This window comes from Geotrypetes seraphini, chromosome 11 (genome assembly GCF_902459505.1).
Source record: "Geotrypetes seraphini chromosome 11, aGeoSer1.1, whole genome shotgun sequence".
Taxonomy (NCBI): Eukaryota; Metazoa; Chordata; class Amphibia; order Gymnophiona; family Dermophiidae; genus Geotrypetes; species Geotrypetes seraphini.
Window position 1 is genome coordinate 130,945,658 of NC_047094.1, and position 17,262 is coordinate 130,962,919.

General features: G+C 42.9%; 1 protein-coding gene across 1 annotated transcript in view; it reads left to right on the forward strand.

The window, feature by feature from the left end:
- Nucleotides 1-17,262, forward strand: part of TGM2 (transglutaminase 2) — an 82,666-nt gene that overhangs the window by 33,506 nt on the left and 31,898 nt on the right. The window contains exons 3-4 of the mRNA XM_033962998.1: nt 15,485-15,727; nt 16,851-16,969. Coding sequence (XP_033818889.1) covers nt 15,485-15,727; nt 16,851-16,969 — 362 coding nt within the window. The remainder of the gene's footprint in view (nt 1-15,484; nt 15,728-16,850; nt 16,970-17,262) is intronic.

Consider the following 17,262-nt stretch of genomic DNA (forward strand, 5'->3'; position numbering starts at 1 on the left):
TTTTTTGTGTGGTTACAATCAAAGTGGTTTAAATATTTTAGTCAGTCACTTATTTTGTACCTAGGACAATGAAGGGTTAAGTGATTTGCCCAGAGTCACAAGGAGCTGCAGTGGGAATTGAACTCACAACCTCAGGGTGCAGAGGCAGCTGCTCTAACCACTAGGCCACGCCTCCACTCCCAGTGGCTTACGTTGCTAACTTCCCCCTCTTCATATGAAGAGTTTCAGTCTCTGGTAACCAGAGCTGAGATTGTGATGTCATAATGCCTCATTCCACCAATAAGAGCCAACCTCATCAATGATGTCACAATAGCTTGATAGTAAAGGGTAAAAGACTTGCTAAACTGCTTTTTTTGTGTGGTTACAATCAAAGTGGTTTAAATATTTTAGTCAGACACTTATTTTGTACCTGGGACAATGAAGGGTTAAGTGATTTGCCCAGAGTCACAAGGAGCTGCAGTGGGAATCGAACTCACAACCTCAGGGTGCGGAGGCAGCTGCTCTAACCACTAGGCCACGCCTCCACTCCCAGTGGCTTATGTTGCTAACTTCCCCCTCTTCATATGAAGAGTTTCAGTCTCTGATAACCAGAGCTGAGATTGTGATGTCATAATGCCTCATTCCACCAATAAGAGTCAACCTCATCAATGATGTCACAATAGCTTGATTGTAAAAGGTAAAGGACTTTAATTTATTGCTTTTTTATGGCTTACATATTTTAGACAGGGACTTATTCTGTACCTGAGGCAATGGAGGGGAAAATGACTTGCTCAGAGTCACAAGGAGCTGCGGTGGGAATCGAATGCACATCTTCAGGGTGCGGAGGCAGCTGCTCTATCCACTAGAAACATAGACATAGAAACATAGAAGATAACGGCAGAAAGGGGCCATACATAGCCCATCAAGTCTGCCCACACTAATGACCCACCCCCCTTAATTTTGCCCTCCTAGAGATCCCACATGTGTATCCCACTTCCTTTTAAAATCCGGCATGCTGCTGGCCTCAATCACCTGAAGTGGAAGTTCATTCCAATGATCAACCACCCTTTCGGTGAAGAAGAACTTCCTGGTGTCGCCATGAAATTTCCCATCTCTGATTTTTAACGGATGCCCTCTTGTGGCCGAGGGTCCTTTAAGAAAGAAGATATCATCTTCCACCTCGATACGGCCCGTGATATATTTAAACGTCTCAATCATGTCTCCTCTCTCTCTACATTCCTCGAGTGAGTACGGCTGCAGTTTATTCAGCCTTTCCTCATACGGGAGATCTTTGAGTCCCGAGACCATCCTGGTGGCCATTCGTTGAACCGACTCAACTCTCAGCACATCTTTTTGGCAATGTGGTCTCCAGAATTGTACACAATATTCCAGATGAGGCCTCACCATGGATCTGTACAGCAGCATTATGACTTCGGGCTTCCGGCTGACAAAACTTCTACGGATACAACCCATCATTTGTCTTGCCTTCGATGAAGCCTTCTCCACTTGATTGGCAGTTTTCATGTCTTCTAGGCCATGAAACAGCCCAAATAGTGCAGAACTGCTGGACTAAACTCCACGCTAAACATCTTCAAATTTGCCTGCCTCTGCTTCAAAACCCTAGCAGGCTCTTCTCCAATCTACCTATCCGAGCACCTTGAAATCGCTGGCCCCTCTCGTACACGAAACACCTACCTGTTCTCCTTTCCTTCCCTGAAAGGCTGTCTCTACAAGAAATTTCTCGACAGATCCCTTGCATTCCAAGTGGGCAAATGGAACAAATGCCTCACAGCACTCATCTCCAATTCCCCCCCCCCCCCCCCTACCAAATGTTCAGGAAGGCAATCAAAACCTACCTATTTGATAAATTCCTCTAACTTCTCCCCCCCCCCTTTTTCCTTGCCTCCTCCTCGGACCTTGACTTACCTCAGTCTCTCGACTCCTCCAATCCTGTCAGCCACCAAACGGCTTAACAAAATGGATCACCCTATCCAACTAATCACCCCTTCTTCATTACCCCCCTTACTTAATGCCTCTGCTCGGCTTTATCGAACTCCGCAGTATATATCACCGCCGTATGTAACACCACTGTATGAACTCCGCTATATATATGCAACTTACAACAAATGTAACTTCTCTGCAATAGTAACCGACTTGAAAAATAACTTCACCGCCAATGTAGCGTCGCCGAAAATGTAAATGTAGCTATGCCAAAAAAAAAAAAAAAAAAGTGTAACTTCGCTGTAATGTACAGTCTCTTCATCTGTTAACCGCATAGAACTTCCATGGTAATGCGGTATTCAAAAATAAAGTTATTATTATTATTATTATGAAAGAGGATCAAATTTGTGCATACATCTATATATTAGTGGTGAGCAACTGCAAAATTTTTCATTTTCGTTTCTTGAGTTGTTTATGGGAATTTTCCTTTGGTGGAGTTCATACTATCCCCTCTTTTATTTAATATTTTTTTATCCCCTCTTATTACTACTGCACAGTCACTGGGTTTCACAGCTTTCTCCTATGCAGATGACATCCAACTCATGCACCCTCTTAACCCTGAAATTGCAGAAGAAATAAAAACCATCAACGACAAATTAGAACTAATAAAAAACTGGTTAAATAATAATAAGCTATCCCTGAATACTCAAAAAACAAAAACAATGCTCTTTACATGGAAAGGAAACATAACTCTAAAAGCTCCATTCTTACTAAATGACTCTCCTCTTGAATCTGTTTCTCAAATGAAAATTCTCGGAGTAATAATTGACACGGATCTCTCATTTCATAACCATATCAGCGAAACAGTTAAATCCTGTTTTTACAGACTTCGGCTCCTACGCTCCATTTCCACCTTTTTAGACCCCAAATCTATCAACATTTTGGTTCATTCGTTAATTATCTCAAAATTAGATTACTGTAATTCTCTCCTAATAAACATATCCCAGAAAGAAAGGAGACGACTTCAAATTATACAAAATACCGCAATTAAATTAATTCACAAAGCGAAAAAATACGATCACGTTACCCCTTTACTTATCAAATCTCACTGGCTTCCAATTTCTTACCGAATCACTTTCAAAACCTTATTCCTAGTTTATAAAACATTAATCTCAAATGAACCCCAATTCATATCAAAAATGATAGTTCCATATAACCCTTCTCGATCCCTAAGATCATCTTTATCTAATCAGCTTTCAGTCCCTTCATTAAGAATAATCGGTACTAGACGTAAAGATATGTTTTCAGTGGTGGCTCCCTCATTGTGGAACTCCCTCCCAAATTTTATTAAAAATGAAAAAGATCTTATCTCTTTTAAAAAATTGTTAAAATCATACTTATTTCAAGATGCATTTGATTTATGATATGATCTATTTTAGACTCTCATATGTCTAATATTCTTTTCACTTGCTTCATCCCAATTATACCTACTGTATTATCCATTCTATGTAAATTTTAACAAATAATGTAATTGTAACTTTCCCCTTCCTTCCTACCTAATCATGTTTGTCCAAATTGTTTTGTCAATTGTATAACTTAGATAAATTATATGTATTACCACAATCTGCTGGTTTTTAAATTGTACATCGCTTAGATATTTTTTATAAGCGATACATCAAATGTAAATAAAACTTGAAACTTGAAACTTGATTAAAGTAATTTTTTTGTTCACTTTGGGTGTAATTCTGTTACTAATGCACATGTCTTTCTGATATTGTTTACATCTTCTGAAAGGTTACACACTATTTCTCAACAGTGCGCACTCTTCACGACACAGGAAAAAACTCAAAATTTATAAGGAGTGTTTCCCACTTTTTTTTTTTAGGCAAAACCAAGAAGAAACAACATGGGAAAAGGCTGCTTGCATCTCCCGTGTCGTTTCAAATGAATACACGTCCCTAAGGTATATTTTATAAAAGAAACACTCCACTCCGCTGTAGAACCCAACCAAAATTGATTCTGCGACTGAAATTGGCCACTCGGTTTCGCCAGAAACCAAACCCAAAACTGCACGCCAACAGCTCCCCACTTGAGCAATAAAGGCCTCTCTCAAACTGGGTTACTAAGGCATGCTAATGCCAGGTAGCTCATTATATTCCAATACCAAATCCGTTAGTGCACCTTAGTAAAAGGAGCTGTAGGTTTCTTCTCCCAAACCCAGATGCATCTACGAGGGGGGTGCTGGAAGGTTCTGAGCCCAACCAAGAAGAGAATGACGTGGATATATGGAAGTTGGTTGGTTGGGCTGAGATCTTTTCAGCACCCCCTGGTATGTAATAAAAGTGAGGCAAGTCTAGGATAATCAAGCCATTGTGACATCACTGATGAGGTTGGTTCTTATTGGTGGAATGAAGCATTATGACATCACAATCTCAGCTCTGGTTACCAGAGACTGAAACTCTTCACACTCTCAGGGGGGGTGCTGAAAAGTTCTGGGCCCAACCAAGAAGAGAATGACGTAGATACGGTTCAATCGATGATCTGAAACAATGTCAGAAACATAAAATTTTGTTTCTGCAAATTGGCACTTAATGAAATAAGATGACACTCTTTTCAGCTACAGTGGCAAAATAACGCTCAGAATTTACGATGTTGGTTGGTTGGGCTGAGAGCCTTTCACCATTCCCTTGCATGATCTAGTTTTCTGGCAGTCTTTGTTGTTGAAAGGTATTTTTCTGGTCCTCCAAGGTCACCTTTTTTTTTTTTTTTTTTAATCTCCTTTCCCTTTTCCCTCTGGCTTTGAAGTCTGCATTACATATTTGCTTTTCCTTAAGGACCAGAGCACAGTTATTTCAGAAAATCACTCAGCACACAGGGCCCTAAAAAGCACTTCTAATTTGCAAGCAAAGTCTTTTTTGTTTGTTTGTTTAATATATCTGCAATTTTTATTTCAACCCAGATATAAATACATAGGGGGAAAGCAATCACATCATCCAACCTATAAATATATTAGGCTCCCAATAAAACACAGGCTCTCCTATAAAATTGCTCTATTAACCTTTAAAACATTACAATCTAAAATCCCCCAATTTATAGAAAAATATCTTATCCCTTACGAACCTTCTCATGCCCTTAGATCTACAAACCTCGGCCTGCTGACTTTTCCATCTTTACGAATAATTGGTACCAAACGGCAGGACATCTTCTCTGGAGTCGCCCCTCAGCTCTGGAATACCTTGCCAATGTTAATTCGAGAAGAAAAAAAAAATCTTGACCGTTTTAAGGGCCTTCTCAAAAGTCACAGGAGGGGCCTAAGGCTCCAGGGGCCTATTCTAATTGGCCCAGGTGCCTCAGGCCCCACCTGTGGGCGGGGTTTCTGCCGCCAGGGCCAATCAGGCCCCATTCTGGACCCAGCTGGCCTGCTGGACGGGCAGGCTTGGCATCCGTCCGTCTGGCCAACTAAAATGTACAGGGAAGGGGGGTGGGGGGGTCATGGGGGTTGGCCGGGGGGGTTGCGGTTTGGCGGGGGGGGCCGATCGGGGATTCTGGGGGGCAGTCGTTGGGGGTAGGGGGGTTGTGTCGAGGGCAGGAAGGCCTGGGATCCCTCCTGCCCGTATTGTAGTGGGGGGTGGGGGGTAGGGGGTCGCCGGGGCCAGGAGGGCTTGGGCTCCCTCCTGGCGCCTTCGTGTCTGAGGTGGGGTTGCCGGGGCCAGGAGGGCTTGGGCTACCTCCTGGCCTGCTTGTACTCAGCAGAAGAGGGGGGGGAACGATCGCCGGGGCAAGAGGGCTTGGGCTCCCTCTTGCCCCGATGTTGTCGGTGGGGTCGCGGTTCAACATGGCAGGAGAGCTTGGGCACCCTCCTGCCTGGATCGTTGGGGGGGGGGGGGGGAATTCTGTAACCGGTGTTGTTTTTGACAGACACCGGTTACAGAATCCAGCTTTTAGGCGAAAGACTGGCTCCTCCTTCGCCTAAAAGCCCTTGTGTTGGACGTTTGGGGCTTAGGCGTTTTTTTGGTTCATTATGGGCAAAAAGTGTAGACATCGTGGGGGTGTAATTGTAGACATAGTGGTGATCTGGGCGTTTAGTAGAGGCAGGCCATAATCAAAACAAAACTCCTTTTGGACGTTTGTTTTGGTTATGGACACTTTCCCTGCTTCTGCTTTGAACGTTTAAGGACTTAGGCCAAAAAGGGACTTAGACGGTTTTTTTGATTATGCCTCTCCACATGTTTGTCTACTCCCTTTAATTGTAACTCACTTAGCAGTTTTGATAAGCGACTGTATCAAATTTTTATGTGTTTTATGATCCAGTCCAGTTAGAAGATTTTATTAAAGAGAAACCTTTGCTGAAAGTTTAATTTCTAGCATTGATTTGTATTTTTGGAGGATGATGTACAATATATAAAAATTATTTGCTTGTCCTTAGATGATAGATAGATAGATTTGATTTCCTATTTAAAATGCTGGTGACCATGATAATGTGGACTAAATCACGGTTGATTAATTACCTTATATATGTTTTAATGTTCTCTATATGGAGCTCTTGTAGATATTCATGAATATTTGTTATTAATGAATTGTAACGAATAGTCAAAAAAACTTGAAAACTTATAATAAAAAGAGGCAAAATATCACCCCCTGATAAGGAAACAAAATATATTAAGAAGAAACAAATAATGGGGTCCTTTTATTAAAGTGATCTAACCGATTTAGCACACGCTAAATGCTAAGACATCCATTATATTCCTATGGGCATCTTAGCATTTAATACATGCCAAATCGGTTAGATCACCTTAATAAAAGGACCCTAATATTCGATATGGAGAGGCTTCCCTTTGAATTATTCAGTCAAGAAGCACTTTTGTGACAAACTCCATGAGAAAGAATCATATTTTTGCTAGTGTGCAGCAGAGACCCCCCAAAAAAGCAAACAGAATGCTAGGAATCGTTCGGAAAAGGATAGTAAATGGGAAGAATATTATAATTTCTTTATATCGCTAGAATGTTTTAGTTCCTTTAGTGTTAGGTGGCCTATTTGAGCGTTTGAATCATGCTAGTTTTTTTGGGCCAGAGACCCTTTTCTCCCTTTTTATTGGGGGAGTTTTTTCTCTCTGGTTTAGGTTCCGGAGCGGACCTGTGATATATTTAAAATAAACCCTCTATGGTGGGGTCTTTGGCTCCGTGAGTCTGATCCGTTTAGATTTTGAGGTCCATTTGGTACTATATGTATTGTAATGTAATGTAATGTAATTTATTTCTTATATACCGCTAAATTCTGTTAGGATTCTAAGCGGTTTACAGAAAATAGACAATAGGGTGCATTAAAATTATAAGTAAGATAGGTACTTAGAAATTCCCTTACTGTCCCGAAGGCTCACAATCTAACTAAAGTACCTGGGAAAATGACAATTAGTAGAGTAATGAAGAAATAAAAATAGAGATAGATGAGAAAAATAAGAAAATAAACATTCTAATGATCTAAAGGACTTTGAAAGGTTGAAAAAAGAGGGGAGATAAGAATAGATGCAGAGGGAGAACCGTTGAAGCAATAGAATTCTGGGGAAATTTAAATGAAATTTAAATAATAAAATAAAAACAAAAACAAGTGGCAAAACAATGAATGAGATTTAAAATATATCATAAACTAAAAAGAAAGTGAAAAATAAAAAACAAAAACAGTCAAGACTGAAGTCCAGCTTGAAATGACTTCACTGCTTTGGCTGCCAAACTTCTCCAGATGTCATCCGATCCTTGTCAGCAAACCGGAAGCCCCAAATCCAGTGTCTCCGGTCATCAACTCGTCTAAAACATTCACACTCGCCTCCTGCATGCCAAATTCGCTGAATCTGTCTCCTTTGTGGACAGGCACCGCCCGCGCCTCTCTGACCGTTTGCGGCGCCTCGATGACTGTGCCGTCCGGACCAACCATGGCCTCCCGATGGCGGTGGGGGTCGTGGGGGTCGCTCCTATTCATGGCCGAAGCTAGCGGAGTGTTCCCGGCTGCTACTGGGGGGCGGAGCTTGCACTCACGCCGAGCCCCGGAGGAAGAGAGGTGGCCTGGGAGCCCTGGAGATGTTAGCTGCGGTGAGAGCAGGCAAAAGGCAGGAGCAGGCGAACGGCTCAACTGCCGCAGTTCAGGAGGGTTCCCGGCTGCTTCTGGTATATAGTATCTGTGAGTGGTTTACAAGACATAGCTACTAGGGTGTCGCCTCTTTAAATATCATAAAACCACTGAAAAGAGATGCTGAGCGGAGCAGTGGCCTTGTGGAGCTGCTGCCTCCACACCCTGAGGTTGTGGGTTCAAGTCCCACTACAGCTCCTTGTGACTCTTAACACTTCATTGTCCCAGGTACAAAACAATTACCTGTCTGAAATATGTAAACCACACAGAAAAAGTGGTACATTAAGTTCCATAGTGACTCAGTGAGCTGGGAGGTATCCAAATTTAAAGAGGTAATGCACAGTTCATCTTGCACTCAGTAAAGTGAGTGCCTGAGAAAACATTCCAGAATTTCCACTTATTGTTCTCATGTTGGTTTGAGAAGAATGAGATTTCCTGACATGCAGAGATAACACCCGGGTGTGGCCAAGGCTTCTGCTCCTTTCTTAGTCTCCTACCTTCAAAGACCCTAGTCCAGAGGTAGGCAATTCCGGTCCTCAAGAGCTGAAGCCAGGTCAGGTTTTCAGGATCTCTACCATGAATATGTATGAGAAGGATTTGAATTTACTGCCTCCTAGAGATGCAAATCTATCTCATGCATATTCATTGTGGATATCCTGAAAATCTGACCTGGCTCCGGTTCTCGCGGACCGGAATTGCCTACCCCTGCCGTAGTCGAACTTAATGAAGCAGAAATAAACTCTAAAGCAGGGGTCCCCATAGTCCCTCCTTGAGGGACGAATCCAGTCGGGTTTTCAGGATTTCCCCAATGAATATGCATTGAAAGCAGTGCGTGCACATAGATCTCATGCTTATTCATTGGGGAAATCCTGAAAAGCCGACTGGATTCGGCCCTCAAGGAGGGACATTAAGACCCCTGAGCTAACCTGATTTAAAGAAATGCAATCACATTTTTGCAAAAGCATTAAACCAGGGGTCTCCAAAGTCCCTCCTTGAGGGCCGAATCCAGTCGGGTTTTCAGGATTTCCCCAATGAATATGCATTGAAAGCAGTGCGTGCACATAGATCTCATGCATATTCATTGGGGAAATCCTGAAAAGCCGACTGGATTCGGCCCTCAAGGAGGGACCCCCTGCCCCAGGTACTGCAGTTAGATTTTGAACCTGCGGGGCCCGGAATTGACATCAGAGAAAAGCGACACTGATGTGGGCCGCAAGTTCGTAACGCTGCTCGCGCAGGAAAAATGAAAGAGGTACAAGGGAAGGGGTGCCCGTGCGCGGTAGGGTGGGGTTGGGAAGGAGAGGACGGAGGGGAGGACGGGTGCCCGCGCCCTTTACAAGACCACCCTGCACCCCCTTACGACGCCAGTGGATGAGGTGTGGTCTTTTGAAGGCAGGTGCTGCGGTTTCCCAGTCTGGAGCCGTAAAACCAGACTGATAAGACGCTCTCCTTCTCTGAGGTTCCGGTTTTATTCAGTTACCAGACGTCCGGATTTACCCGGGCATGGCCTCTTTGTAGAGGGAATGTGCAGGCGTCCGGATGGCTTTTCCAAAACCCGGCACTTTGTCCGGGTTTTGAGAAGCTTCCAGCTCGGGAGGGCATCTGCGCAGGCTTGGATGCAACACCGTCATGTCGCGGACATGCATGTGACATCATCGCGTCACCCTTGCACATGCGCAGTTGCCCTCCCGATGTGGCTCCGAGCATGAGAACAAGTTGAGGGGGGTGAGGCTGTGGCAGAACAGGCCACGACTTGGGCGGAATGGGGCCTTCTAGAACTGGGCGGGCCTGAGGGTGGGCCCATAGGTCCGGATTTTAAAAGAGTAAAGTCTGGTAACCCTGTGAAAAACATGCAGCACCAAGGTCTGGGTTTTATAAAGTGGAGTTTGTCTGTCGAGGAATTTTCTGTATTAAGAAGTGCCCTACCAAGACAAAAAGAAGGCATAAAGAGTGGTGACAAAACCATGGAGCTACCCCAGCCTTAGAAATAGTTCTATCAGAGCCTTTCTACCAGTTAGTTTTCCAAATATAGAAGGCAATATTTATTTAAAAAAAAAAAAAAGAATTGCAGTGCTATTACAACCTTATTACCAACCTAGGGACCCAACACGGTCCGTGTTTCGGACAACACTCCTTCCTCAGGGGTCCATAGTAAATAAGGGATAAGGCAAACTGCAATACAAATAATAAAACTATTGCCTTCTTGAACCAAAATCTTGAAGCAAAAATGTGTCAATGGTTCAAGAAGATATATTCATATATTCACAGCTATATTCCTATTAGAAATTATTCCATTTATAATTGTGCATAATACACAATTCGGCCCGTCCACTTTGCCTGTTCCTGTATTCAGTGAGCCTTTACCAGTGTCCCTCCCTGACGAAGAGACGAAATCCGGGTCGGAGGGACGGGAACTTAATCAGATAAGAAAAAATATTTAGGATTTTACTGAAGCACTTATATTTTTATTTTCGCAAGTCACCAATGAGAGTTAAGATCAATAATACCCCCTAATTAAGATAAGTACATCAAGCTGGACATACTTACCAGATAGGTGTTAGATACGCTTTAAAATATATATATACATAGGGAGGGCCGGGGACTTGTGAAGGCGATGATGGTCCCCTTGAAAACCTCATTGTAGTGACATCACTATTATATGGGTTTCTTGGTCTGAGCACTTCACAAATAATTTAAATATTGTATTATGCACAATTATAAATGGAATAATTTCTAATAGGAATATAGCTGTGAATATATGAATATATCGTCAATAACGTCACAGATTACAAAGATAGTTATCTCTCTATTTTGTAGTCAATGGTTCAAGAAGGCAATAGTTTTATTATTTGTATTGCAGTTTGCCTTATCCCTTATTTACCATGGACCCCTGAGGAAGGAGTGTTGTCCGAAACACGGACCGTGTTGGGTCCCTAGGTTGGTAATAAGGTTGCAATATCACTGCAATCCTTTTTTTAAATAAATATCGCCTGCATCTTGTACATCGTCTGCAGTTCCCTTTTGCTTTTTGCTTCACTTCTTGTTATACTGCAGATCCTGTTTTGTTGGATTCTTTGTTGTGTTGGTCCAAATATAGAAGGGCCACATGAGGCTCTGAAATTGATTACACGACTAGGTGAAGGAATGTCATGAAAGCGGGAAATTCCCAGGGATTAAGTGATCCCATATTTCAGCTCTTAAGACGGATGAGGTGCTGGTTGGCAGGAATATTTGGAAAAGCAGCTTCATCTCCCTGTGTTTCACTTGTCATTATGTCTGGGTGCTCAGAAATGATGAGTTTGTCTTTCTGGATTTGGCAGCTTTGAAAATTTTCCCCATTTCAAGGTCACTTTTTTTTTTTTTTTTTTTGTTTAAATAGTGCGTACTTGTACCAGTTTGTCTAGAATTTATAGGTGATGGAAAATGAAATAACATGCCCCTTCTCAACAGAGTTAACACCGGAGTCCTTACCGTCTCCTATTTAGGGGGTGGTAAGTGCTCCAGCATTAACTCTATGTTAACCAGTTAGCACACAGTAATAACGTCACGTAATATAAAAATTTATTTATAAGTGACAAAACGCCTCTCAGGTCAAGTTTCAAGTTTCAAGTTTATTAGATGACTTGATAAATCGCTTAATCAAATATTCTAAGCGATGTACACTTTAAATTTAACAATTAGTAAATATAAAAAAACAAAAACAAACAATACAGTACATACAATTATTAAATAATGGGTAAGAACTCATGATTATTAACATCGATAAACATAGGAAAGAGGGGATGAACTACAATTCATAAAGTAAAGAAGAAACATTGATGGGAAACACAAAAGGAAATAATTAACACAGGTTTCATATAGAAAACATAATACTAAAACTAAAATTATAATATAAAAGCATCTTTAAAAAGGAAGGTTTTAAGTTCAGTTTTAAATTTTCCAAGTTCTTTTTCCTCTCGTAAGAAAATAGGAAGAGCGTTCCATGTCTGTGGTGCAGTACAAGAAAAAATAAATTGTCTCCTTGTATTGATAATTTTTAACGAAGGGACAGATAGCAGATTTTGTTCGCTAGAACGTAATATTCTTTTTGTAGAATAAGGAACAAGAAATCGATATAAAAATGCTGGGGTCTTGTTGATCAGAGTCTTAAAGATAATTAAACATAATTTATAAGTAATTCTGTAATTGACAGGGAGCCAATGAGCCTCTTTGAGGAGTGGTGTTACATGATCATATTTATCGATGCGGTTAACAATTCCAATACACTAAACATCCTCGGTGCAAACAGAGAGAAAAAATTATTTTAAGGGCCTCTTTTATGAAGCCAATTAGCGCGGGCCGCCATGGTAAATCCCTCAAAATCCATAGGGATTTAAAGGGCTTTGGGGCGGTTGCCACGCGGCACTCACTAGCGTGTCTTCATAAAAGAGACCCTAAACGTACAGAGACCATAACTCCTTCACAAACTTACAAATAGAAGTGAGTTTTCAAATTTTGTCTGTGTGCTAGCTGGTTCACACTTCCACGCCCACTCATGTCGCGCCCTCCTCCAAACTATTTTTCAAATATAGATAGTGCACCAGTTAGCACGTACAAACATGCAAAATACTGCAAAAATAAAAAGAAAGAAAGAGGCTTTTTCCTAGGGTTTTTCACTTCAGCATTGAAAGCGGCTTTTGCATCCTGCTGCTCTGGTGAATCGCTCTGTTTGTAAATTACTGCCTACTATTTTCCATTCTCAAGCCTTTGAGAGGATTCTTAACGACTCCTGGTGAAGACACATTATTTATGTGTCAAGCTGACCTTTAATCTATCGGTGTCAGGTCAAAAGCGCGCCGGGACAAAGGCGCGCCCAGACAATTGAGCGCAGCGTGCGCCGCAGCGCCGCTCTAAATTACTGTTTTTAGGGCTCCGACGGGGGGGGGGAACCCCCCCACTTTACTTAATAGACATCGCGCCGCGTTGTGGGGGGGTTGTAACCCCCCACATTTTACTGAAAACTTCACTTTTTCCCTGTTTTGGGGGAAAAAGTTCAGTTTACAGTAAAAGTGGAGGGTTACAACCCCCCAAACCCCCCATAACGCCGGCGCCATGTCTATTAAGTAAACTGGGGGGGTTCCCCATCAAAACCCCCGGTCGGAGCCCCTAAAAACTGTAATTTAGAGCGGTGCAGCGGCGTGCGCTGCGCTCAATTGTCGGCGCGCGCTTTTGTCTTTCGCGCCGTTGTCTATGAACCAATCTGTCTTATGTGATTCTCCAATAAAGTTTGTGTGTTCCTAAGGAAGGACTCTACTTTCGTCCTCACTTTTTTCTGCTTGTGCATCTACTGCGTGGGGTACGACTTTCCTGTTTCTTTTTGGTTCCTATTTTCCTAGGGTTAACATATTTTTCTCTGGGAAACCCCAGGCACATGACTCCACCACATTCTGCCTCCAGCCCCATCAAGTTCCGCCTCCATCCCCGCCCCATTCCGCCTCCAGCCCCGCCCCCACAAAGCCTCCTCTCTTCTTCCGGATGAGCTCCAGCCGCGTCTAGAAGGCCTGGAGCGTGTGTGTATGCATGTGACATCATCCATCAAAGACCTGATGGGCCGCCGCGGGAGCGGACCGCTGGGCGCGATGGACCTCTGGTCTGACCCAGTGGTGGCAACTTCTTATGTTCTTATCCGTGCATGCTCTGAGGTCCTCCAAATGCGGCCAGAGCTCGTTGGGGCTTGCCAAAACCCAGACAAATGCCTGGGAGCCTGGACAATCCTCTGAAAAGAGGACATGTCCGGGTTTTCCCAGACGTCTGGTAACCCTACATTTTCCAGTAGCCTGATTTTCTACCCTATGCGCATGCAAGAACATAAACGCTCTTTAGTAAAAGGGACTCTAAGTTTTTCACCCTTGTAAAAAATTCAGCAAGACTATTCTGGGTCTGATATTTGCTGATTGCCATTGGTGCTAAACTCAAAAATTCAATGTCGGTCCCTGTTTGGGCGTTGACTCTGAATTTCCAGGTTTGCGGATCCAGTTAAAGGCCCCTTTTATCAAGCTGCACTAGAGGGGTTTTGCGCAAGCCGGCGTGGTAAATGCTCCGACGCTCACAGAATTTCTGTAAGCATCCGAGCACTTACCTCGCCAGCCTGTGCTTAAAAACCCTCTAGCGCAGCTTGACAAAAGGGGCCCTAAGTGCAATATTTCGCAGTTAACACACTATGAAGAACCACATAAAGATAGCACTGATTTTGATGGAGTCCTATATAGGCAGTTAACCAGGCAAGTGCTGACTCCACCCCTGTAATAGCTGGGTTTCAGTTCAGCAACATTAACCAATTAAGCGCCACTGAAAATTAGCGGTTCACTCCGAACAGGCAATTTGACGGCCAGTTAAATTGCTTTGAATATTGGTCCCTCTATATTTACTTATTTTTTTTTTTTTAGCAATACAGTCTTTGACTGGAAAAATTGGAGAAAAGCAGCAAAAAGCAATAATGTTTTCCCTTTTTACTTTATTGACCTTTCTGAGTTAAGAACATAAGACTTTACCTGCGTACGTTCTCGTTCAGCAGGAACTTGTCTAACTTTGTCTTGAATCCCTGGAGGGTGTTTTCCCCTATTTGAATCCCTGGAGGGTGTTTCCCCCTATAACAGCCTCCGGAAGAGCGTTCCAGTTTTCTACCACTCTGGGTGAAGAACTTCCTTACGTTCGTACGGAATCTATCCCCTTTCAACTTTAGAGAGTGCCCTCTCGTTCTCTCTACCTTGGAGAGGGTGAACAACCTGTCCTTATCTACTAAGTCTATTCCCTTCAGTACCTTGAATGTTTCGATCATGTCCCCTCTCAATCTCCTCTGTTCGAGGGAGAAGAGGCTCAGTTTCTCTAATCTTTCGCTGTACGGCAACTCCTCAAACCCCTTAGTCCATCTTAGTCATCTTCATTATTTGTTGCACAGTTAGGAGAAACACCACATAATGCTAAAGAAACTGTTATTTTTCTCCCATTTTTACTGGGCTGAAGTCAGGCGTGTGCACATTTCTCATGCAGGGTTTACAGAGGCAACGCACACACACCGAGTTCCTCTACTGGGCTTTGGATTTTTGTAGTTCTTAGCTAGTGTCAGCGTGTGGTGGAAAGAATGAGGAGTGTTACCACCATCTGCCAGAAAAAAGTAGTCACGTGTTAGCAGAAGGAAGAGATTGACAGTAACAGCAGGAAAATAAAGAGAGAAAATCAAAAGAGGAACAATAAGGTCTGTCACAATCTCAAATTACATCTTCAGGAAGGTCAGATGTTGTCCAATATGGGGGAAAAAAAAGGGGAAAACAATGTTCCAGTCAGAACTTGGCTACGCAGAATAGAAGACACTAATGACCTAATTTCTTTTGGCTTTTATGAAAGGTGGTGCCCGGAAGGCATCAAAGAAAGGATCAGCATTAAACAAGGCCTTTGGTTTTACAGGACCATGTCCCTTTGAGGAATCTGGAACCAAAGCTCACGTGCTCCTGTCTGACTCCATCCAAGAGAAGGTATGGAGCGCTACCGTAGCTGACAACGACGGTACCCATCTCACTCTTTCCTTGTGCTCACCCCCGGACGCTCGGATTGGACGATACAACATGACGATGGAAGCTTCCATGGGGTATCAAGGCACCAGTTTCCAGCTCGGTGAATTTATTTTGCTCTTCAATCCGTGGTGTCCAGGTGAGGTTCCCAAAGCATGGCACACTTACAGGGTCAAGCGCACTGTAGCTTTTTATGTGGTGGAAATGAGGTTTCAATGTGTAGGATTAGCTCTTTATTCACGGGGACTGAAACCAATGATTTTCTAATATATTTCCAGTCACCCTCTCCTGTCCTGTGGCTCAGTATGACAAAATGAACTGCAATCGCTCTAAAGAAGACCTCGAATAGTGGATCAAGCTAATATTTTCAAAGCGCATAGTCATGAGTAGGTCTGAGCTCATCCTCTTTCATCTCAGGCCCACCCAGAAGTGGTGTGCCATTTTTGTAGCTGTTGGTTATCCTGAAGACCCACCAACTGAAGATTAGGCAGTCTGCTGACACCTTCAGAAAACTGTGGTAGTAGGTGGCAGTGCTTGGTTCATACGTGGAGGTGTCAGCGTTGGCAGCATGGAGGGCTGCCACTGATTCTCGTGATTTTCTGAAGAGGGTTGGTGGGCTACTGATTCTTCAACTGGCAGAGCTTAGGGGATCCTCAACAGCTAAGGTATTTAATTTAAAGTTTGGAGGAGCAAGGGAGGCAGGCAGTGAGCCAAGGAGAGGAACCTATCTACTGGCACATTCAAAAATTGTCTTTTGAGTATGCCACAGATATTACTATGAGAAGCAAAGCCGATGTCACAATACAACACAAGGGATTTTATTGAAAGTTCCTATGGGACGTCCCAACTAGGATCCTGGTTTCGGCAGAACACTGCCTTCCTCAGGGGACGTACCAAACTAAAATAAACATAATAAATAAAACAATTATTATATAAACAAATCATATAAAAGGAACTTTCAATAAAATCCCTTATGCTGTATTGTGACATCGGCTTTGCCTTTCTTTTCTTTTGCTTCTCGCTGTCCTGGGCAAAGGAAGACTCCTCTTTTTCTGTTGAGCCACAGATATTACGATGCCAGTGTTTGGTTTGTAATAATACCGATCTTGTGGGTGGCGGAGATCCAAATATTTCTTAGATGGATTTCACCTTTGGACTCTCGATCACCTATTGTTTTGTGGTTTCCTTATCCGAAATTCATACCCTGATGCAAGAAAGCAAGTATCACAGATAGTAACGTTCTCTTTTCCCCCACCTGGCAGATGATGCTGTGTTTATGGATAATGAGGACATGAGGACCGAATATGTAATTACACAACATGGACTAATATTCCAGGGAACCAAAGACTATATTTATAACATTCCATGGAATTTTGGACAGGTATGTTCCTAGTCTGAACCTGTGTTTGTGTGTTGTCTCGACCTTTCTTCAGCTTTCTTCCATTTTTTTTCTTTAGTCTTAGGATTTTCCGTTGCCTAAGACACCTTTTTTTAATGTTTCCTTTCTTCAAGTTCACTGTCCTAGTCTGCTGCTATCTCTGCCTTGCCTCCTGTTCTCTTTCTTCTTCTCAGGCTCATCTCCCAGGGCTGGATTTAAGATTTCAGCATCCATATGCAAGACCAGAAGGTGAGGATAGGGACCTTAATTCGGAGCTCAGAAATCTGGAGGGGGGT